The following is a 23,944-nucleotide window of genomic DNA, read 5'->3' as shown; positions in this document are numbered from 1 at the left end:
ATGGCTTCGAAATTCAAACCTATACCCAAAGTCCTGAATGACTTGTCTCGTGTACATGCAATGTAACAACATACTTAAAAATTTTGGTGCTTAAAAGTTGTTCCTTTTTTTTCTTTAATAAAGGATATTTATTTGAACAGAGTTTCTTTCACATTCATTTAAAGGACTTGTGGAGCTCTGAAGCAGACATGCTAGTATAATATTGTACGGTTATGTTAAGCATAAGCAATCCCTATCAAGTCTCTGTACATTCTTATACTGATGTGTCAGAAGATGATTTTTTCATTGCAATTGAAGGATCACAGGTAGTTCTGACCCTCTCATTCCACCATGCAAGATTTCCTTAATGAGACGTAAAACTCTGAAAACAAAAGATTTCATTTTGGATAAATTAAAAATGGTTGGCAACCACTACAGATAGGAACCACACTTGAGTTCCATTCACACTGGCTGCAGAGTTGATGGGGAGAGCAGCAAATGTGTTGCAGCCACTCCTGTGCCATCAAGGAAAAATAATGTGGCTATAGTGGAGTAGCAGGGGTTTTGTGTGTTTGTTGAGGACTCATCAGGGCACCACAAGACCCCTGAAGTCTGGTTCCAGTCCTGGATAGTCCTCTTTGGAGGCAGCTGGCTGACCAGGGATGCTGCAACCTTTTGTGTTGTGGGCCTCTTTGTTGGCAATGAGCAAGTCTGAAGGTTGAGAAGGTGGTGTGTCACTAGAACCCTCCTCATCATTGCAGCGGCAGAAAGCTCTGCTGCTGTCACTCCACTGATGGTACTCTGGCAGGGAATGAAAAGGACCACCTTGGGGGAAGTCTTGGATCTGCATGATTCCAATCCCTGCCCCCCAGTCCCCTGACATACCTCAAACAAACTATGTCAATGGGAGAAATAATAAAAAGACCAAGTTCAAAAAGAAGAGGGGAAAGCACATTCCATCTTTTGTGGCTCATGTGAACCGGATCAGGCTTAAGAAGTGGTGGCTGTCATAGACTGTCATAGACTGTCCCTAGGATTACTCTTGGTAAGTCTGTTCTTTTCCCCCAAGTGTAAGTGTAAATTGGTACATCTGATTTAACACAAGAGAATACATTTGTTAGTCTGCACATTCAACTGCACAGGTGCCACTTCACAGATTATTTTCCAGATTTGTAAGAGACTGTTTACAGCAAGAGCAAACATAAGTCAAGACACTAATATGTATTTTGCTTTCTTTATTCCAAGGCTATGTCTTCAGAGCTTGAGAACGCTGCTATGATCACATGTACAGAACTAGTAGTCTCTCAGCAATGCTTCCTTTTTCCTGGTAGCAAAACCAAATTTCAAGCGCTTTTTGTGCCGTTGAGACCAAACTTAAGAACTATGAACAAGCCCTGCAGATTGCTATGAGTTCCAACATGTAATTAATTAGATCCTGTGCAACTGGTTAGTCACCCACCTACCCAGACTACTCACATGAAAGACCTGCTTGCTACAAAGTTGCTATGAAGTATTAAACTCTGGCAGTATTCTATGTGAGTCTCCCTAACCATTACCCCCTCTTCTCTGCCAGGATCAGAAAATCTATTGGAAATTGTCCAATAATGTTGCCATTTCGGCACAAAAATCAAAGAACCAGTACAGTGTGGAAATGAATTTTTCTACTTACGTTTTCCAAAAGGAACCTTGATTTTGTGGGGAGCTGGCTTGCAACAAAGGATGGGAAAAGCTAATTTGCTGTCTAGTTCCATACATGTTTTGTTGAAAGTAATTCACACTGAATTAATTGAGGCTGTTCAAGTGTAGGTGTCCTTCGAACTACATCCTTATTAACTTTAATGAATTATCTATTCTCACGTAAGAATTTTAGAGAGTTATTTTGGCTTGGGTTCCTACGAGCAGAATTCCGTTCCCAGGATGTTCTTATGGAAGGAGTGCGTGGTGCCTCTCCAAAGCAGCCGCTTGTGTTCCAGGTGGGGGATTAACAGTGGCGGCTGCTGCCGCCTTCTTGTTGCTATTGGCTCTTGTGCCCAGTGCAGGGTTTGCCTTTTGCCACAAGGCAAGAAGTTGAATTGGAGCTCAAGGTGGAGGCCCTACCTCCTGCAGATGATATGTAGGCGACTGCTTCTCAAGCCCAGACATTGAGAGTGCAGCCTTTTCCAAAGAAGCTGGTCTCTTGCACCAGAGGGGAGAACAGGGCGGGAGGTGGCTTGGGGGTGGTGATGATGATGCAAGAGGAAAGGGGCATCTTGGGAGCATTCACTGGATTGTTATCCCTTCTATTTATCAAAGGGCAACTCTGGATCCAACCTTACATTTACAATCAGATCTCACAAAGCAGCAAGGAGGAAATTGGCCACAGTAAACTCCAGATTGCCTGTCAATTGGTTTCTTGGAGACCTGACCAATCAATCAATCAATCGGACTTTCTGTTATGCTCCATCTTGCTTACTAAGGCTCCATACATGTGCTGTAGTTAAGGTACTGTTGGGATGGAACCAGACTTGGTCATTATTACACTAGACCCACAGAAACCAATTAGACCTAAGTTACTCATGATTAATAATTCCCATTGATTTCAAAGCATCTAACTTCAGTCACATTTCTTTCAATGGATCTACTTGAATCCAGACTAGGTGTTGGGGGAAATTTTGGAATATTCTGGAGTAGAGTTATGAGAAAGAGGCTCCAATAACCAACTTCCAGACGGGGATGTACTTATAAAACCTTTTTATGTCAAAGTCAGAATTTCACAACATGACACTCTAATTCAAAATCCAGTAGCACCTGAAGGATTAAGGTAAATGCTGCCATCCATTGAACAGTTTGTAATACTTAAAAAGAGCTGAAGAAGAAAAAATTGAGTAAAGTACATTCTCCAGAACAGCAATTGTATTTCAAAATAAAAACTGTATTTGTTGGGTTTTAAAAGTGTTTTTTTTTAAAACAAGTCTCCATAATTGTCATATGACAAGTACACAGGGTAATTGTTCTCCTATGTAATTTCTTGTTTGTTTGTTTGTCCACAGTACCCAACATTTTCTGGCATATATATTCCCACAGTTTCTCTTAAGATAGATACAATATGTAATACCAGTCTCTGGGGAAAACACGACTTTGTCCATTATGCCAATTATTACCTTAATAATACAGAAGTGTAGTGGCTAAAGTAGGTATGATCACCTAATTAGGAATTTCAGAATACAATTTCTAGAACACAATTTCTAAACACCCACCTACCGTAAATGAACATTAAAATATTCTTAACAATAGGATTTTATTTATATGTGCACTTAATTCCACTTATCCCATATACATATTGGATGACTTTTGGGAGTTCAATGGTGCAGCCCTCATAGATTTTATTTTTACAAACAAAAGAACCCAAAGTCAAGCATCTTAATATACATGAGAAAAGAAATTCTCAAATATTGATTTCCAATTTTCAAATTTAATTTCAATAGGAAAATATTAAAAATGTGCACATTTAAATTTTTCCATGTACTGTATATACATGTGTGTGTATGTGTACATATACAAATAAATTTCTTGTACCACACATATACACAGCATTTCAGTGGAAATATTTTGTAAACTATTTTCCCACATGTAAATGTCATTGTATTAAAAATTTTGATCTCATTAAAAATAATGTTACATTTTTTGCCATCAAATTTCTGTTCTAACTTGTTATAATTAATAACACTCATGAACATACTTCATTCCTCCTACAATTACACCAATTTTATACTTTTCTGAAGATGTTTCCAATTGACACTCATATAGCAAGAGAATCAGGTACAAACTTCTCCAGGTAAATTAAAATCAGGTAATCACTACTGTCCTGGACCTGATAAAGTTACACATCGTTAACATCTAGCTATAAAAAAAAAATCACCATAGAAAGCTTTTACCTATGAATGCAATGAACAAATATTTTCTCCAGTAATAAATAAAATAAGTGGCAGAATACTCTAAAATATGGATGAAACTCAAATGATGTGTACAGTACATACAGTATAATACATGATAATTTACTGTTAGCTAAACAGTAATCCTGACATTTCAGGAGACACCTGTTATATTACAGATAAAGAAAATGGCATTTTATAAATTAACCCACCATGTATTTCTCCCACTTTGAATACAAATTAGAATGCGTGTATTATACAGTATATACATACAGTACACACATAAAAAACCCGACTTATATTATCTAGTTTTGAATAGCAGTCCTTAAGTGGAAAAAAAATTCTATTGTACAGAGTTTATATTCAAGCTGGATTTTGCATTTAACATTCAAATTAATTTGGGTGTAAAGAAAAAGTCAGTGCATCTTTGTGTTTGATTTCCCCCCCCATTCATTTTAAAAATCCTCTCCAATATTAGACAATTTACAGCAAGATTGTCCCATAATGCAACTCCCATTCAGTAAGCAAACATTTGACACTTGGCTTACCTTTCATTTTTTTCCTTTAAAATAAAAAATATTATATAAAGAAATACATGTTTGGCAAAAGTCTTTGTAAATCACATCAAAACAACTTAAAAACATGTTCACTGAGGATAACTGAATTCAATTCCTGTTTTGAAATTCAGAATATTGCCTGGTGTGGTTCTGATAAACATGTGATGTGAAGGTTCAAAGAGGAGGGGGAAAGATCTCCAATTTCCTGTGATTATACAGTTTCTTTGAATGAGCAAGGTCAACGTAAACACCCTGGCAATTGCTGTATATCCACAATATATCTATAACAAACTGCACTGATTACTCTGAAGAAGTTTTGGTTAAAAGAATTATTAAAACATATGTTGGTAACAGTGAATATTAAACACATGTGGTATTAATAAATAAGACTAGATGGATACTTATCTGTATATAGCAAATTTGAAAATACTTTTCAGGGACTCACCTGTCTTCATAGATAGGCTTTAAAATGGAACAAAGAACTTCTACATACATGAACTTAAATAGAGAAAAGTAAACCATACACTGGACAATATTAGTGAACACCAGAGTGAACATCGTAAATAAATACAGTATCTTCCAGTATAAAAAAGGGAAGAACTCTATACAAGCAGTTACTCACTAGGTATGAATTAAAGATGCAACTCTCTCTCACTCCTGGCAAGAATTAATTAGTAATGCACTATTTCTTAACAGTGCAAAATATCCTGAGAAATTATTAAGATTACAACAAAAGAGAGGGCTGTCATCGCAAAGTTCTTGCACAAAACACAGCAATTGAGTGTCTTAACCAACAAAATAAAAACAAAATAAGACAGATCATCTACAATGTGTCTAACACTAAAAGGGATGCTATATGGGGCACTTCTCATTATTTCACTGGCTAATAATAGAAAAGGATTGCATTCAATTACTGTTAATATCTTTCGAGTTATCTATGGCCAATTATATACAAGGAGGTAATTTGTAGTTCAAGTTATTTTTCCCCAACTAGCTACAAGCTGAATTCTAAAATTTTACACTGAAATATATTGTTGAAAATTTAAAACAGGCCCTCCTGGAGGAGCGTTTTCCTAATTTTGTGCAACTTTGATGCAGAGCCCAACAAAGTCCTATGAAGAGAGACAGTGCATCTTTAAGAAGGTTGGCACTGAAATCCCGTTTTCTTTAGCTGCATTCTATTAGCTTGGCCAGGTTATCTCGTAGTTCTGTTAGTTCAAAGATTTTGCCATCAAGAATTTCTAAAAGTGTTTTCAAGTTATTGCGAAAAGCTTCTTGTTCATTCTGACTTTTCTCCAGACGCTGCTCTAGGTCAGACAGTTGTCCTTCTAGGTCCTTGTTTCGAACTTCCACTTCCTTAAAAAAAGAAGAAGAAGCAATATATGTCATTTGTAAATGCAGTATTATCTTTATCAGTTTTCTATACAGTTAACATGGAGCTGGAATGATCATCAGGCTCAACAGGGTTATCTCTTACTCACAAATAGGGAGTGAGGCTCACATTCCTAAATGGAGGTATCTACGTAGGATAGCATCTTCATCAGGGCTGTCCAACTTTTCATACCAGGGCTGCAACAGAACTTTGACCCAGAAGCTGTAGGCCCCACACTGCTTTGTTGGTTGGGGGGCAGAGGCGAGGCCAAAATTTGACACACAGAGACCCTGGCAGGGTCCTAGAGCCCTCCCACCCCCTCCCCAAAGCTGGGAAAGAGCTAACTAGGCTTTGGGATGGAGGAAGGAGGAGTCTAGGACCCCATCAGAGTGCTCACAAAAATGGCCTCGAGGGCCGCATGCTATATACCATGATTAGCATGGACAGAAGTGTGCTTTCGCTGCTGCCTCACATACAATTAGGAAGGGAAAGGAGGATAGATAGAGATGCATGGACTAGTCTACACAATATGATTTAGCATCTTAGTAAATATATATTTTAGTCATTTAAGCATCATTTAATTACAAATGGATTTAAAAGGAAAACTTTGTTTTTGGCAGTGTCAGGAGCCAGGTCATTGTTAACAGGATTTTAAATGGTAGTTAAGAACTCCCCCCCCCCACTTACAGATAACTGACATCTTTCACAAGCGTTCAGTTCTGCGAGTCCACGCATATATGCAAAAATGTGTAAAGCCAGAAGCCCCTGAAACCAGCCCCACCCAAGTTGTAAGGCTGCCTACCTGGCTGTGGGAGGGTGGAAGGGCTCTGCCAGTGTGCAATAGCGCCTTCCTAAAGTTAGCGCTGGCCTGGCTTTGGGAAGGCAGTGCAAGGGCTCTGGGATGCTGCCAAAGTGCTCACACCGCCTTCCCAAAGCCATGTAAGTCCACAACCACAGCTTTGCATGGGGGTGTGTGGGTGTGGATTTCCTCTGCTCCTTATTTATTTATCTTTCCCCAGGCCCCCCACAAAGCTGTGTTCACGTAAATAAAATAAGCATAAGATACGAGTTACCTGTAGGAAAGAACATGTAACCACGTAAAATTGTTTTGCAAAGGATTCTTTTGTTGCACTTATTTAAGATTTTTTTTTTTAAGTTTGTCAAGGGCATAGATTCCACTGAATGGTCATACATGTCAAATGAAAATGCACTGTGCAGCATTTGGCTAATAACAGACCATGACAGAAACTTCTGGGTTGGCGCCTCCGGCAATGGCGGAATTCCTCTGATCGGGAGGAATTTGCTTCATGGAAATCAGGGTCTGGCCGCCACGGGAGAAATCACAGACGGGAGAAGCCTGTGAACGTGGGATTCGGCTGGCACCTTTTGTGCCTCCCCTACTCGCGGGGAAACCCGGTTTCGGGGATCTGGAGCGACGTGGGGTGAGTGGTGCGGTGCTTCGAATGGACTGCTTCTTTCACAGAGTAAAGCCGCATTGCTGTTGCCGGAGAGCGCTGACTTTTTCCTGTGGACAATTTGATCTTAAAACAACTACCCATGAGTAGAACGGAAAATTGGATTTTTAAACGTCTTAATTTGGCACCGAAACGGGGAGGTTTCAAACAGGAAGTCCACCTTCCCCTTTTGTAAATAGACTGAAGCAAAGAGGCTGCAAGCTAAAGTCTTGGAAAGCCTTCCGTAAAGGATTAAACTTCCATCGGTTAAAATCATTAAACCCCCCCCCCTTGGAAGCAGGAGAAGACGGGGGAAATTTTGGATCGTGTAAGCCTGCAGGAGAGAGTGAAGAAAGTCAAATTACCACCGCTATGAACCTGGAAACGGGCTGCTAGTAAGACTGACATTTTGGAAATTTTCATTGACTGTGAATAGAACATTCATTGACAGCTAGTTAAACAAGAGAAATACATTGTTTCCATTGTCTCCTTCTGCGTTTAAAAAGGAGTAAAAGTAACTGAAAATTGAAACTAACTTTATTGCTTGAACTGTGCTTAAAAGGACTGATACAAATAGAAACTGTTTCCCTCTAGAGGAAGCCTTTGAAACTGTTACAAGAGCTGAGCTGGGGGGATTTCCAGCTGCAAGATAAAAAACTGTGAGAATCTGAGACTGACCTTGGATCGGTTAAGAATGTCGACAGAAGAAGCCTTAGTGGTTGCATTATGTAAGATAAATGATTCATTGGAACAGCTCCATAAGAAGACGGATGTGATGACTACCAAAATTGATAACTTGGGACAAAAAGTGACCAATTTGGGACAAAAAGTGAACATCAATACAGAAACTATGCAGGAATCGATACAGGAATTTACTTTGACATGGCAAATTGTGGAGAAGGCGAGGGAGAAAGTTGTTGTTGAACCTAAAGTAACACAAGTGGAGAGGGAGAGAGTCCCAGCCTTTCAGATGCAATTTGATGACTATAAGTTGATGCCTTCTATGATTGAATTTAGAGAAAGTCAGATTTTGAGGATTGGAGCCCTGCTTGGACTGGAGAAGGAAAGTTGGATAGATCCCCTCATGCAGGGATTTACTGACCTTTGGGACCTGAACTTGGGTCAGGAGGAGATTGGAGTTGTGGGGACCTTTAGATTTGGAGGAATTTTGAAACATGTCCTAAAATATCTTTTGGATCCTAGTTTTAACTATGGAGATTTGGCTGACCTGTCGAGAAGGAAAACATTGCTAGGTGGGAGTTTCCCCGAGATCTACTCTTCAGCATCAAAGGAAGGAAAATAAGAACAAGATCAGTAGAAGACAAAGTAAAGTGCATGTATAAATATGAAGAAGACTTGCAGAAGGGACTTGGAAAAGAGTTAAGAGCCTCGGACAGAAGATCACCAGGTTGATGGACTTTATGGAATTGACGGAAATGACTGGCAGAATCCGAGACCAGGGAGAAGAGGCGGTGGAAGAATATTGGAAAAAGTTTAAAGTCTATATATGGAAATAATGTAAAATTAATGAGTGTTAGAAAAATGTTGGAATGGAATTATATGGCTTTAGTAGAAATGTTATAAGGAATTAAGCATAAATAAGTATTATAGTATTAATGGAAAATAAGGTTAAAATATGTTAAGATAATTATATGACAGAAAACAGAGAAAGATGGAAAGGAATTGCTGAAACAATTAATAGAAGTGGAATACAAAAAGGGAGGTGAGAGAAGGTCGATGAAACAAGGGAATGAAAGATAGGGTATTGAAATGGTATGATGTGTGTTTTTAAATTGTTTTTGCTCTGTCTTGTTTAGTTTAATGTGTTAATGCTGTGTTGGGTATTGTTTATTGTATTGTTTTTCTCTTCCTTTTGCTTTTTTATTTTGTTTCCTTTTTTCTTTTTTGTAAGGTTTAAAAGTAATAAATATTATTTTAAAAATAAAATAACAGACCATGACATCATTTGAGTGTGTATATAATCTTGCTGCTATCTCCAAGTAACTTGACCAGTCAGTTTTGAGAACACAGAATCTACAGGCAACCAAGATCTAAAACATACGCTCATTTGAAGAGATGAAAGACATCAAGGCCTGCAGCAATTTGTTAAGGAATGCCGCTTCAAAAGCTATGAACGCTAAAATTCCCAGCATAAATTGCAACAGATATGTAAGAGGAAGTGTTTGTGTTCTAGCAGAAATTACTCCTACCTGCTTATCAAAGTTTGGTTGTTTGCCATTCAATAGAAATATAAAATGCAGTCCAAATTTCCAGATACTAATTTCAGCATTTTTACCAGCTCAGGAATGCATCAGCATAAGGCTTTATTTTGGCCCTCCAGATGTTGATGGACTCCAACTCCCATTAGCTTCAGCCAGCATGGCTAATGGTCAGGGATGATGGCGGTCAGAGCGCAACTATGTTCAAATGCCCACATGTTCCCCAACCCTCCCTGCTCTAGACAGCCCTCTTCTGCTTCTTCCCAAGAAAATACACTGCCATGTTCCCGACCATCGAATATCCCCAAGTAACTCAAGGGCCAATATATTGCATCTGAGCATTCTGTTGACCTGTCTGCATGAGATGGGAGGATTATCTTTGAACAGCTTGTGCTCGTGGGCTTGTAATTCTTTGCTGATCTTGGAGTGATCTGGAAATTCAACTCTAAGGGCCTTTCTTTGGAAAAGAGGCACAAAGCTCTGGCAGGATCCTAGAGCCCTCCCACCTCCTCCCCAAAGCTGGGAAAGTGCTAACTAGGAAGGAGGCAGGGGGACTCCAGAAGCCTATCAGAGCCCTCACACCTCCTTCTCAAAGCCCAGCACCTTGCTTACCCAGCTTTGGGAAGGCAAAGTGAGGGCTGTACAGGGACATCAAATGTTGCTGAAAGCCGCCAAAATAGGGCCACACATTGGACCACCCTGGAACTCTAGGGACACTTACCGGTATGTAACCTTTTATTAAGAAAATGAAGTCTGAAAGGGAATTCACATACCCACACCAGAGCACATCACTTCTTTTATTTGTTTGCTCCCCCCTTGAAAGATGTACAGTCCTTCTCTTCATCACTAGGACACTCATCCTCATGATTTGTTTGTTTGTTTAACGTGAACGGGTTTTCCCTGCACAGTGACAAAGCTTCCCTTCTTCCATCACACTTGTACAATGTTCACACAAACACTGCAGGAACACAGTTAGCCCCATCAAAGAAGTAAGGAGGTGGGGGCTATTCTGCACCCCCAAACTGTCTGTCTGAACAAGTTTTCAAGATCCAAAATTATCCAACTTCTTTCCTCTTTTTTATTGTTACCTACAAGCAGATACAACCCTATTCGCCCTGTAACTTACTTGTAACTTCTGAGTTAAAGAGTCCCTCTGTGCCTGAAGCTCTCTGGCATTGTCAATTTCTTGTCTCAATTTTTCTATTTCCTAAAGGGGATAAAACAGCATATTATCCAAAGTCAACCTAACTTTCATCCTGGACAAATCCTCCTCATCCAATCAGGACATACAAGACAGGGTTGCCAATGCTGCAGAACCCATTGGTATTTTTCACAGGTACTTATGCAGTAAAACTAGAGTCGGAGGGTGGGCCAAACTGTATCACCCTGAGAGCCATCTGGCCAGCCCTAGAGCTTTGAACTTCAGCATGCTTCTCAAAACATGCACAGTTCCCAGTAGGAAGCATCATTTGTGCTTCAGGTTCATAAGCATAGAAATCTGCTAATGATTATGCAGGAATAGCTGAAATTGAGTCATAAGAATCGGCTGCCAGAGAGCCAGTTTCTCAGGGCTAAAGACACCAGGGAGGGAACGCTGCAAAGAACAAAGCTGAAATTTCAGTTACAAGGGACTGTGAACAACTGTCTATTTTATAGCAAGAAGAAAGCCAGAGGAATCGTAATGAAATATATGCAACAATTCATGACCAAGTCTAAAACAACACTGGAATCATTTAGTCAGGCTAGATACTAATAACGTTGGCTTAGAGCCTAACTTGCCTTCTGTGAAGAGAATGATTTCAAGAATTAAAGTAGACATCTGTGGAAGTAGTGAACAACTCAACACTTCTTTGTGCAATAAAAGTCTACCAGTTAGGTGACTAGGAAGAAACTTCCCTGAAGGCATGCTATTTCGGAACTGCAGTGAGATATCTTGAACTGTCCTCTGAAACATCTGGCGCCAATTACTGACAGCGAAATAATAGCGTGCTTCTAGGACTAGAGAAGTGATATAAAAAGCAATCCCTACCTATTATTCACTCTTTGGGGAAGTGAGTGTGCTTTGCCAAAGGCAACAAAGACGCTTTTTGAACTTCCCACCAATGCATGGCCTCATACTGCAGGGGTCAGTCTGCCGATCATCATCACTAGAGGAAGTACTTTTAATTCTAATACACCTGACTCTTCAGGCACTTTGAACCAGTATATAAAAGCCATCTTTTAGAAACGAGTTATGGCCTGTTTGTCAGCCTGCTTTCACACTTCTAGGAAGGACAGAGGAAAGCTACTGACTTTTGAAAGAAATGTGTGTTTTTTGAGGGAAACAATCCATATTTATCTACCGTATTTTTCGCACCATAGGATGCACTTTTTCCCCTCCAAAAATGAAGGGGAAATGTGTGTGCGTCCTATGGTGCGAATGCAGGCTTTCGCTGAAGCCTGGAGAGTGAGAGGGGTCGGTGCGCACCGACCCCTCACGCTCTCCAGGCTTCGCACACCTCTCTACCATAGGGCGCACCGGACCATAGGGAGCGCTCCCGCTGCTTGCAGAGAGTTGCCTGCATGCCGAAGCCTGCGCGCGCTGAGCTCAGCGTGTCCAGGCTTCGCGGACCTCTCCGCAAGCAGCGGGAGCGCTCCCGCTGCTTGCGGAGAGTTGCCTGCATGCCGAAGCCTGCGCGCGCTGAGATCAGCGCGCCCAGGCTTTGCGGACCTCTCAGCAAGCTGTGGGAGCGCTCCCACAGCTTGCAGAGAGCTGTCTGTTTGGGAGCTGGGGTCGGGGGAAGCTCCAGCTTCCCCCGCCCCAGCCCCGCGCCTGGGGGGGAAAATAATTTTCCCCCCTTTATTTCCCCCCCAAAAAACTGGGTGCGCCCTATGGTCCGGTGCGCCCTATGGTGCGAAAAATACGGTAAATGGTTTTCCCTGTGCAAAGAATTTTGCATCTCATTCTAGATGTTAGTCAACAGAATAAAAAAACAACAAATTAGACAACTTATTTTTGTAACCCGTATTTTGATACAAGCTAATGCAATACTATGAATGGTGTATGAGATAAATAATCAGGGCTATTAAAAAGTCAATTAACAAATGGAAGCAAGTACCTCTTCCTTTTTCTTCAACGTTGCCTCTAATTCTTGTATTGTCTGGTTTAATTCTGTTTTATGTGTGTGGACCGCACTTGCTTGACTACTAACACATTCCAGCTCAGTCACCTGTAAAAATAAATACAAAGGATAAATATACAATTATAGGACCATATGGGACATTTCTGCTTTACTAAGCATCTGTATCACAGCATTAACACTTATTGAAATGGTTTCATTAGCTTTGCACAGTATTTTATGAAATGATGGTGGAGCACTGTTTAAGTTCTGTGCCTGATGCTAGTGCTTCTAAAAGTGGCAAAGTTTGAATTAAATAATGGGTTGGTTGGGAATTAAAGTGATAAATATAAACCTAAGAATGGCTTATTTAATTATGAAGACTGTTCTCCTTCAAACTCCACTCTTCTAGTTGACACTATATAGTAGAATGATGTGTAACTAGTTTGCTAAAATGATTCACACAAAGCTTTTAACCCCACACTTATTATTATTATTATTATTATTATTATTATTATTATTATTTAGATACCGCCCTATACTTTAGTAATTCATAAACCTTTACCATCCAAAGACTTCCCCAAAATTTTAATTAACCTCTGTATTTTTCCACCAGCACTGTACAACAAAACCAATGGACGCTTAAAACAATGTGATTTAAACATCAATACTTACAATTCTACAGACCATGTGCATGTTGTCACTCAGGTGCTTGTAGAAAACATTAATAGAATTGAAGTATGCTTAACTTTCTCTAGATTGCGCCATTCAGTGGGACCTAACTGTACAATTAAATACTAATGTAGCACTAAGTTCAACAACTCATAAGCATGCTTAACTTTCTCTGGATTATGCCCAATGCTAATTTTTATTTAATGGCAGCCAAATCCTCTGAATGTGACTTGAGGGCATTAAAACATAAGCACAAAGGAAAAACTCTGCTGTATAAGAGGGCTCATCTAATCCGGCACTGTTTTGACCAGCCAAAGGCCTGCAGAAAACCCACTAGCAGGCCATGAAAGAAACACACCTCCTCCATTGATTATTGCCAACATCTAGTATTCAGAGGCATACTGCTTTTAACTTCAAAGGTCTCATTTAACTATCATCATTCCACATAATAGCAAGCTCAGGTGTTTGAGCGCCTATCATTTTGGAAGCAAAATGGGGCCACTCAAATACAAGGCTGTAATTTCTGCATGCTTTGTGGACTCCCTAGGTACTCAGAAGTATAGAGGTTTGTAAAGAAAGAGAAAACGGAAATTAATAAAAACAGCTCAACCACAACATGTGAGCTCACAGAATGCGGCGGGGAGTTGAACCTTTAAAAAAGAAGAGGGAAACTAGAAGTCAGGCAGACTGTATCCCTTTTCATAGAGAAGAAACTCTCTGTGATTAAAGCAAAGCAGGGTCATGCCACCAAATTGACCTCCCTGGGATGCAAGCCTGGGCAGTGTGTATGGAGATCCTGGGCTGCCCAGACGACAAGATCCTTCTCTTGGTCTCACTGATGTGGAGCAAAGGAAAGCACAGCAATATGTTTGGTACCAGCTGGGCCTAAGGAGTTGTTGGAAGGAGGCGTACAAGACACTATTCAACTACCTTATTGACCATTGGACCCACTATTGGTCTCATCCACTCAACCCACCAGAGCCTGTCTTTACATGCAGATGAAGTTTCTAATTCATTATGCAAATTATGAAATTTTCCCACAGCAGACAGCAAGGTGAATAACAGTATTTGATGGAAGATGAACTGCAGCAGAATGGAAACAGTGCTGAATATGACAAATACGGGTGGAATAGAAAATGATGCCTATCTCACATTCCTATAGAAAAATTAGTTGGCTGGCGTGTAATTCTGGCCTGAGATGTAGAAAGTGAGTTTTCCATGACATAGCTACAGTGGTGCCTCGCAAGACGAATGCCTCGCAAAACGAAAAACTCGCAAGACGAAAGAGTTTTCTGTTTTGGAGGTGCTTCGCAAAACGAATTTCCCTATGGGCTTGCTTCGCAAGAAGAAAGCCCATAGGGAAATCTCCGCCGGCCTTCAGAAGAGGTCCTGGACCTCTTCTGAAGGACGGCGGGGGGCAAAAGTCTTTGCTCCCCCCCCGCCTGCCTTCCCGGGATAGCGGAGAAGCGCAGCGCGTTTCTCCGCTATCCCGACGGCTTTTGAAGGCAGGCGGGGGGGAGCAAAGAAGTCTTTGCTCCCCCCGCCTGCCTTCCCGGGACAGCGGAGACTTCTCAGATCGCCCCGGGACAGCGGAAAAGTCTCCGATGTCCCGGGGGCTTTTAAAATGCTGGCGGGCGGCAGCGCAGCATTCGCTGCCGCCCGCCAGCATTTTCAGATCGCCCCGGGACAGCGGAAAAGTCTCCGCTGTCCCGGGGCGATCTGAAAATGCTGGCGGGCGGCAGCGAATGCTGCGCTGCCGCCCGCCAGCATTTTAAAAGCCCCCGGGATGGCGGAGACTTTTCCGCTGTCCCGGGGCGATCTGAAAATGCTGGCAGTTGGGAGGAAAGCCCTCCTGTCTCCGGAGCTTCCGGGGTGGGAGGTGGGGAGAAGGGCTTTTCTTCCCACCGCCAGCCTTCAGAACAGCCTTCTGAAGGCTGGCGGTGGGAAGAAAAGACCTTGTCCCACCCCCAGCCTTCAGAAGAGGTCGGGGGACAGACTGTCCCCGGACCTGGTCTGAAGGCGGTTTCCATAGGAACGCATTGATTGATTTTCAATGCATTCCTATGGGAAACCGTGCTTCGCAAGACGAAAAACTCGCAAGAAGAAAAAACTTGCGGAACGAATTAATTTCGTCTTGCGAGGCACCACTGTACTATAAAAATCCTGTAACTAGCAACTCCAGGACTTTTTTTTTAGTGTAGAAGCAATAATTGTTCAACCCAGACAAAGAGGTCCAGCACTGAGGGCCTTCTGGCGGTTTCCTTGCTGCACGAAGTGAGGTTACAGGGAACCAGGCAGAGGGCCTTCTCGGTAATGGTGCCTGCCCTATGGAACGCCCTCCCAGCAGATGTCAAGGCAATAAGAAACTAACTTACTTTTTAAAGACACCTGAAGGCAGCCCTGTTTAGGGAAGTTTTTAATGTTTGATGCTGTATTGTGTTTTTAATATTTGGCTGGAAGCCACCCTGTGGCTGGGGAAACCCAGCCAGATGGGGGGTATAAATAATAATAATAATAATAATAATAATAATTATTATTATTATTATTTCACCTGGCCACCTTCCCACCTTCAACCCAGACCAGCTCAAATAAGCCATGATGGGCAGGGGTTGCCAGGGGGCGGGGGACATATTATAGGCTAAAGAGCTGCAAGCACCTTGTCCATATTTTCAGGCCTCATCAGCTGAAACCAATCCCACAGGATTGGGCAATATGTTTTGCTGGACAGCTCCCTGGCTCTATAATAATGGTGGCACTAAACTTAGCATGAAGACAAGTACTTTTATCCTCAAAGGCCTGTCAAACTCGTCACAGCAGGCCTCCCATGGTTCCAACACTATTCCCTGGGACAGATGTCGACATTCCTCTCACCACATGGAACAGTTCTGCTGGCCAGCTACTCAAATATGCAGTGCAGTCAGCACACTAAGCCTTCTTTGCTGTCTTCACCACCACACAAAAGGCCTGACTGTGAACTCAAAGATAAGTCCCATCAGTTTCATACTGGGTCTTTGGACATCATGCTAAACCAGGGATTGTGGTTTGTTGCTCCTGCCTATGCTATGGGAGTAGTGAAGCCAGAGACATCTGCATGTTCACAGAAAACCATTAATTAGGATCTACTGCCAATGTATTGGTCCTGATCATCTGATAATTACAATGGTTTATTAACAGCACACATGACTCTAACTGGATTTAGGCCCTATTGTCATAAACCAAATTACTCTTTGGCTTCTAGCAATAAGCTGTTAAAAGATGCTGTGTGCTTACTATGTTAAAAGGTATTGCTAAAGAAGACTAATCCAGATTTCCAAATTAATCAGAATACAAATCTCAAGGGTCTTGTTACAAAGTTTTTAAAAAGAGAGAGGAAAAAGAAACATCACACAACTCATTACATGAAGAACGAAGTCAAATATCAAACAATTCAAATAAAAGTTTTCTATATTTCAAGCAATGTCTCCTTGATGTTAGTTAGACAATTCCTGATTGCCAGGGGGTTGAAAAATTGTCCAAGGATATCTGAAAGCTTAGAATTTACATTTTCAGTGTAGAAACCATTTTTTCATGCACTTTTAACCTTAACACATTATGGTAACATGTAGAATTCCAATAGTTAGTTGATTAGTTAGTTAGTTATTTAGTTAATTTACCTAAACACAAGAAAATATGAACTCTCTACAAAATGTGCTTATAATAAATATACAACCAGCATGTTGCTTTAAAAGAAGGGTAGTATTAGCAGAATCCACAATTACTCTTAAACCCCAATCCAGCAAAGCATGAATAGAAGACCCATATAACAATTTCTATCTAATTCTGCTTATCCATTCCTGATATATCCAAAGTTGCTTTTAAACTTCCCTTAGGTTAAAAAAGGCAACTTGTAATATAATTATGTACTTTCATGAAGGCACTGTTGTATGTAATCAATCCCTTATGTCAGTGGTTTTCAACTGGTGTGCCGTGGTACCCTGGGGTGCCTTGAATGATGGTCAGGGGTGCCGTGGCCAACACTGGCCTCTGTCCCTCTTTCCATCCCTCCCCTCCACTGATGCTCTCTTGTGTCTCTGCCTCCCAAAGGCTTGCACAGCTGTTTATTGCAGCAGCCTGGCTATAAGATCTACAGGCGAATGGTGCCTCTGGCAGGCACCTCTCTTTGGGGTGGGGGGCGGGGCTTAGAGGCCAAGGGCAGCAGCAGCTGCCGCCTAGAGGACTCCCAAGGAGAGGGGAGAAGGATGAGGGGACACTCCAAGTGGGAGGCTGTTTGAAAAAGAGTGAGAGGCTGCCAGCTCTGCAGGCAAGAGGTGACATAACTGGGCTCCTGGGCCACATGGGGTGCTGCAGAAAGAATGTAATTGGTTAAGGGAGCCGTGGACTCAAAAAGGTTGAAAACCTCTGCCTTATGTGAAGAAGCAAAATAGAGTGGAGCTCCCATTTATAAATGTATATGTTCTTCTATTTCTAAAACTCCAATTGAGAATAGGTGTTACATCAGTTGAAATGGAAATCCTTTGGCTTGCTAAGTTTATAGGTCACATTTCTAGGTATCCAGGAGGGAGTGATCAACTTAAACTATGCATTGAAGGTACCGTATTTTTTGCACCATAACACTCACTTTTTTCCTCCTAGAAAGTAAGGGGAAATGTCTGTGCGTGTTATGGAGGGAATGCCTACGGGTGGCATGCCTACGGATTTTCCTCCTCTAAAAACTACGTGCGTGTTATGGTCGGGTGCGTGTTATAGAGCGAAAAATACGGTAAGTTGTATATACAGCACTCAAAATCTACAAAACAAGTAATTGCATAGCACTGCAGTACAAGAGTTGTACAACTGAAAATGGGAGCAAACAAACAAAAGGATAATGGCCCCAGGCAAAACGTATGGATGAAATTTTGTTTTGCTCTGTTTCCTTAGCTTGTTTTTATTATAACTGATGTTCCGGGACCTGTTAAAACAATATCCTCTGTCCTAGAACATTCATGATACTTGGGCAAGAAGCTGAAGCAGGAATTGGGAGAAACACTCCGAGTGGAATGTAGAATATTCAGAATGCCTGTGACAATTTAAACAGTACTGGGCACAAAACACGCACAGAACAGCTGACACATTTAGCAATTTGTTTTTTCACCTACAATATGAATGTATCAACTATGGTAAGATTCTGCATTAATTGGATTCTTCTCATGTGCATGGCTAACCTCAAATTCTACAATTCCAGCTCTTACTGGATGGACAAATAGAGGAAAAACAACAAGGGACACACTTTCCCCAGCAAATTAAATCTTCCAGTAGTGCCAATAAAGGACTATGAACAAATATGTGCTTTGGGGCATTTTTTTCACTTGGCTGAGGGTGGAAGGACTACACTATGCTTTATTGCATTAATATATTTAATATATAATATTTAACTGCTTTAATTAAGGGATAACCAATAGTATCCCCATGCTAACAAAAGCCTCTTTAATTCAGTAGAGGCTTCTGTAAGCGAAACAGTAAGGGAGACAATTTTCACCTTTCCCCCTCATCCTTTGAGGATATCGCTATGCAAAATCTGCTCTAGAGACCAGCTGACCCTTCGCAACAGCCTGGGTACAGAAGGAGGGGAAGCAGCAAACTTTGTTTCTCCCTGCATTCTGATGACAAGAGCCTTCACTGGATCAAAGTCTTCCACCAGCAGAAGGATGCCAGTTGAAAACAAAGAAAACTGAAGTTGAAATCCTATGCACACTTAACTGGATGTAAGCACCACTGAATACATTATGACTTCCTTTGGCATATACATGGATAGGTTTACACTGCATATCAGTAAAGGGCCATAGTTTTATGACGAGATGGAAAAGGGAAAGGGGAAAAAATGCCACAAAACCTGTGCTCTCTGCTAAGGCTTGCCTGTCACCTACTAAGCATTCCTGAGGACCAATTATGCCGGGGGAGAGAGGGCCAGAAAAACCTGCTATTGCTGAGGATGGAAGTAGCCCAGGAAGGAAGGAAGCAAACAGTGTGTGGTCAGCCTTTTACAGGAATAGGCACATTGATTTCCCAACTTTACCCTGTTTTGCTTCACCTCTACAGCTATTGAGGTGATCACAAATTGAAGTTGATTTGTTTTTTAAATACAAACATGTCCTAGGTTTCCTTGGAGAGTTGGATTTATTAGTTTGGCCGTGTCTGTCAGCTACGCTTAGTAATTCCCAAAGAGGACAGCACACTGCAGGAGCCTTCCCTGGTGTGATTTATGGTCACGTTTATACACATTTCTCAGCATAAACATGCAGCCAACTTCATAACTAACCCTCTGTTATTATAACTTAAGTCAATAATTTCACAAAACAAAGGAGAAATTATACTAGGAAAGGAAGGAAAGAAAACTATAGAAAACAATGTGGCAAGGAGGTATCACATGCAAATCCAGCTTTTGCAAAATACACATTTTCTTATTTCTTTAAGTTTAAATTGTATTTATAGGCACATGAACACGCTTAAAAACATCTGGAGTGAATTGGACAGTGTAGTTTCTTCATGGTGAATGAGAGACGCTCCCACACCTACAGTAGCAAATGTTCTTATGTGATGCCAATAAAGGTTACTCGACTTGACTTGACCTACAGTAGCCACAAAGTGCTTACTGTACCTGTAAAATATTCTGAAGTTTTTATTTATATTAATATTATGGAGGCTCTTGATGTACCTGTTTCAATCATCCTTACAGCTTTGAAGTCTGCTGCTCCCAGAAAAGTGGATGGATCAAGGGTTAACGACTAAGCATTGTGAAGGCTATAGGCCTTTTAGCAATATTGCTTGTCAGCAATTTGTGTCTATTCTATACAAAAAACAGTATTGAAGCTTACTGAAACATCTTGCTTGGATGGATTTTAGTGAAACAAGTGTGAACAAGACTACAGTCTTTTAGAGACAAAAAGAACCGCGTGTGAATGCTGCTCCTCCAGCCACTTTTTCTGAAGAAAATAGGCTTTGGGAGAGAACCATTTTGAGCAGCGAAGCATTAGATAGGGAGCAGGCGCTTAAGCCTTTTCCCAACAGACAGACTTTTCTTTTCCAAATTATCCTAGCTGATTACCATCCTGATTACCATCAGGATGCAAGTATCTACAGTAGTACCTCGGGTTAAGAACTTAATTCGTTCCGGAGGTCCGTTCTTAACCCGAAACTGTTCATAACCTGAAGCACCACTTTAGCAAATGGGGCCTCCTGCTGCCACTGCACTGCCACTGCACGATCTCTGTTCTCATCCTGAAGCAAAGTTCTTAACCCGAGGTAATATTTCTGGGTTAGCAGAGTCTGTAACCTGAAGCGTCTGTAATCTGAAGCATCTGTACCCAAGGTACCACTGTATTTCCTTGCTTGAGAAGCTAGCTGTCAGGGAAAGGGTTAAAAGCCTTTCCTCACTTTTCGACTGAAGATATGCCTCTCCCAACCCACTTTTATTCAGAAATGCAGCTGCCAGGGATTTGTTACAAACATTTGCATATGATATGTAGTTTGCCCCTTAGACAGTTTCAGAACTTCCATCCTTTATCCTCTGAAAGGTTCTTATCACAGTGGCATGCTGGGATAAATACTTTGCAGTGATCCTCCCTGGAGAATGGGATATGCATAGAAAAATCTTTTGCATCCAGTGATGTTGGGCTTTAACAGATTTGCATACAAAATACAGCTCCCTTTTGTCTACAACCATCACCCACCCAAAATTCCAACACATTTAATAAAACTTGATGTAACAAAACAGTACCAAGGGTGTTTCTAACAGCAATGCAAGACTGGCTTCCTTCCAGCTCTACAGCTGAAATGACAGACACACATACCAACAAATCATGCGTGAGCTCAGCCAACATTCTTGACCTTCCCTCCCATACTTCAGATGGCTATCCACTTTTTAATTTTATTTTAATCTGCTCACTTCTCAACTCATAAATTGAAGACGAAAAAAAATTCAAAAGCACAAAACTTCTCTAGGAGTATTTGCTTCTGGATGACACCAAGAGGAACAGCCGGGCAGAAGAGTACACTGCAGGCTTCTACTTTATCCTTGCAGAGCTATTTCCCTCCAGAGGTCAACAAGGTATGTTTGAACTGAATGCGGTGAATGTGCTTCCTGGGCAAATGCTCTTCTAAAAATGTTACGTATGTCTTCACCCTTACAGAATCTTAATTCATGCAGTTACGTACTTAACTTGCCTTAGTTTATCTTATTAACAAGCCTAAAGAGAGAATATAGTTTAGAGTGGGAGGAATGTACAAACTAGAGGATAAATGAAACAACAAGAGATGAAAAAGAGAGCAGATCATTTTGAATATCCACAGTTGTCTACATTATGAGTTTATCGAATTAGTGCTCGGTTGAATATGAATCAATGCAGTATATAAAGTGAAAAAAATTGTGCTTGCTACCATTTCACAAGGCACATAAATATACACAGACAAAATGACACTGTGCCTGCCATATATCTGGACTGAGATAGTTTGCCCCTGCACTTCTCCATGAATAAAGAATTTATTTTCCAGCTATTTTCCACTGGTTTCAGTTGTCTTAATGGGCACAAGCTCACAAAATCAAACCTACAGTAGGTTGCAGCTCATGGTTTGTTTGGAGAAAGAAAAACCATGAGCCCAGGTGGAGACCTAATGCTAAACCAAACCATGGTTTAGCTTCCAGCAGTGAAGCAGCAGCATGAGAAGAAGAGAAGCAAAGTTGCCCACGATTTTAGCCCCATGCACCAGTACACTGCACATTCACCTTTAAACCAAAATAATGCTTAGCTATGGTTTAAAGTGACTCACATACAGGCAAGTCCAACTACACTAGATTAATCTTATACGTCTGACCCAGCGCTAAAGACATCACTTAGTAATACATATTTATATGATTTGTTAGATGAAACTCAAACTATATAATATAATAATATATAATTTATTACTACGGGAGAATTTATTACATGAAAACTTTATAATATATTTCATCAGAAGAGAAAATAAAGCTCAGCTTGCATGAATGCTATTGTCAGATGACCAGAAGATTTTTACTGCACCTTTTTCTTAGTTCATAACATGCAGATCCACTAACAATATGTAGTCAAAAGCTTTAAACTTACCCGCTTGTGTAGACGTTCTGCTTCCTCTTGATATGCAGCAAGCTGTTGTTTCCATTGTTTCACGTTGGCAGTGGACTCGAGCAGAGCTGCTGTAAGCTTGGCATTGTTACCCTTGAGTGTTGCAAGTTCTGCCTCCCAGTGCTTGCCGATTGCTGAACTATGGACAAAAAAACAGTTGTCACAATAGTGGAGACCACAGCATCACTGGGTTATTTTTGTTCTCTGGCTCATGCCTATACAATTGTCTTTAGAAGCCAGCAAGTCTTGTGGTCCCTCCCAAGTTCTATGATTATTATTTTTTTCAAAGTAGAGCATGATGCAAAAACACATTGCCTAGGGATTCGGGTGGGAGGAAGCTTAGTAGATAAGCACATATTTTGCACGCTGAAGATTCTAGGTTCAAACTCTGGTTCGCCACTTAAAAGGACATCAAGGCTGGGAAAGACCTCTCCCTAAGATGGCCAAGAGCCACTGCCACATTAGTGGGGCAGATGGCCCAATTATTTGACTCAATATAAGGTAGCTTTGTATGTTTTGGAAGACAAATATCTGACAAATATGTGAATGATTTTTTTGAATTTTCATACTAGATATTACCTAACCATAGAAGATAAAAAGTAAACAATGAAAACACCTATTGTTACCTTCTCCAATAACAGGTCAGGAATTAGTAAAAAAATTAGTTGCATTATATTAGTTAACCATCTTACAATATGCAAAGAGAGAGTTTGAAAGTATGCCTAAGCCAAAGATTAGCAATATGGAAAATAACTTGGACAAGCCCAAGGCCCATGTACTCTCCCTTCCCCTGCTCAACCTCAAGGAAGATAGAAACATTTGCTTTCATTTGTAAACTAACCACAGTTTGCCATTACATCTGTCATAAAATTTATATGCCATTTGATTGTAAAAAAAAAACCTTGAAGCAGTTAACCAACCTAATAAAACAATAAATTATAAGTAAAAGTCATTGAAACAATAAAAAAATTAAAACCATAGATATGGTGTTGAGGCGACGCAGACTGTTGGTTCTGGGGGACTTTGGCATCCATGTTGAGGCCATTAAATCTGGGACAGCTCAGGACTTCATGGCTGCCATGACAACCATGGCACTGTCTCAACAGGCCATTGGCCTCACACATGTAGCAGGGCATAGCCTATACATCTGATTTCATCAACTGAGCAGAAATAGGGTGATCGGAGAGTGATCCAGTCCGTTGTCAAGATCAGATCACTTCCTGTTGCATTTTAGGTTTTCAGCAGCTTTCTCCCTCCACAGAGGCAGGGGAATATCCTTGAAGGCTGAAGGATTCAATTAGTTCCCAGACCCTATGGAGGATTTTCCAGCTGACATGACTGGCCCTGGTTGCCTGTAGAAAACATGGATGATCTGGGCCACTGACACAATCCCCTGAGTTCCCTCTGCCACTTGATAGAACCCTGTTGGCTTCTTTGGTATACACCAGAGCCTTGGGCAATGAAACAAGCTGGAAGACGGCTTGAATGCAAGTGGAGAAAATCTTCAGGCGAATGCAACAGAAAACTAGTGAGTGCTCATTATCAAGTTTA

The 23,944-nt window shown here is 41.1% G+C and overlaps 1 protein-coding gene across 2 annotated transcripts in view; it reads right to left on the bottom strand.

The window, feature by feature from the left end:
- Positions 1 to 2,692: 2,692 nt before the first annotated feature.
- The window catches only part of HOMER1 (homer scaffold protein 1), a 75,318-nt gene continuing 54,066 nt past the window's right edge, over positions 2,693 to 23,944 (bottom strand). For both annotated transcript variants that reach the window (XM_053407844.1, XM_053407845.1), the window contains exons 6-9: positions 22,376 to 22,532; positions 12,591 to 12,701; positions 10,619 to 10,699; positions 2,693 to 5,803 (exon numbers count right to left, since the gene is read on the bottom strand). In XM_053407844.1, coding sequence (XP_053263819.1) covers positions 5,615 to 5,803; positions 10,619 to 10,699; positions 12,591 to 12,701; positions 22,376 to 22,532 — 538 coding nt within the window. In that variant the 3' untranslated portion in view covers positions 2,693 to 5,614. The remainder of the gene's footprint in view (positions 5,804 to 10,618; positions 10,700 to 12,590; positions 12,702 to 22,375; positions 22,533 to 23,944) is intronic.

This window comes from Podarcis raffonei, chromosome 11 (assembly GCF_027172205.1).
Source record: "Podarcis raffonei isolate rPodRaf1 chromosome 11, rPodRaf1.pri, whole genome shotgun sequence".
Lineage (NCBI taxonomy): Eukaryota > Metazoa > Chordata > Lepidosauria > Squamata > Lacertidae > Podarcis > Podarcis raffonei.
The sequence above is the reverse complement of the archived record's forward strand: the minus strand, read 5'-3'. Positions and strand labels throughout refer to the sequence as shown.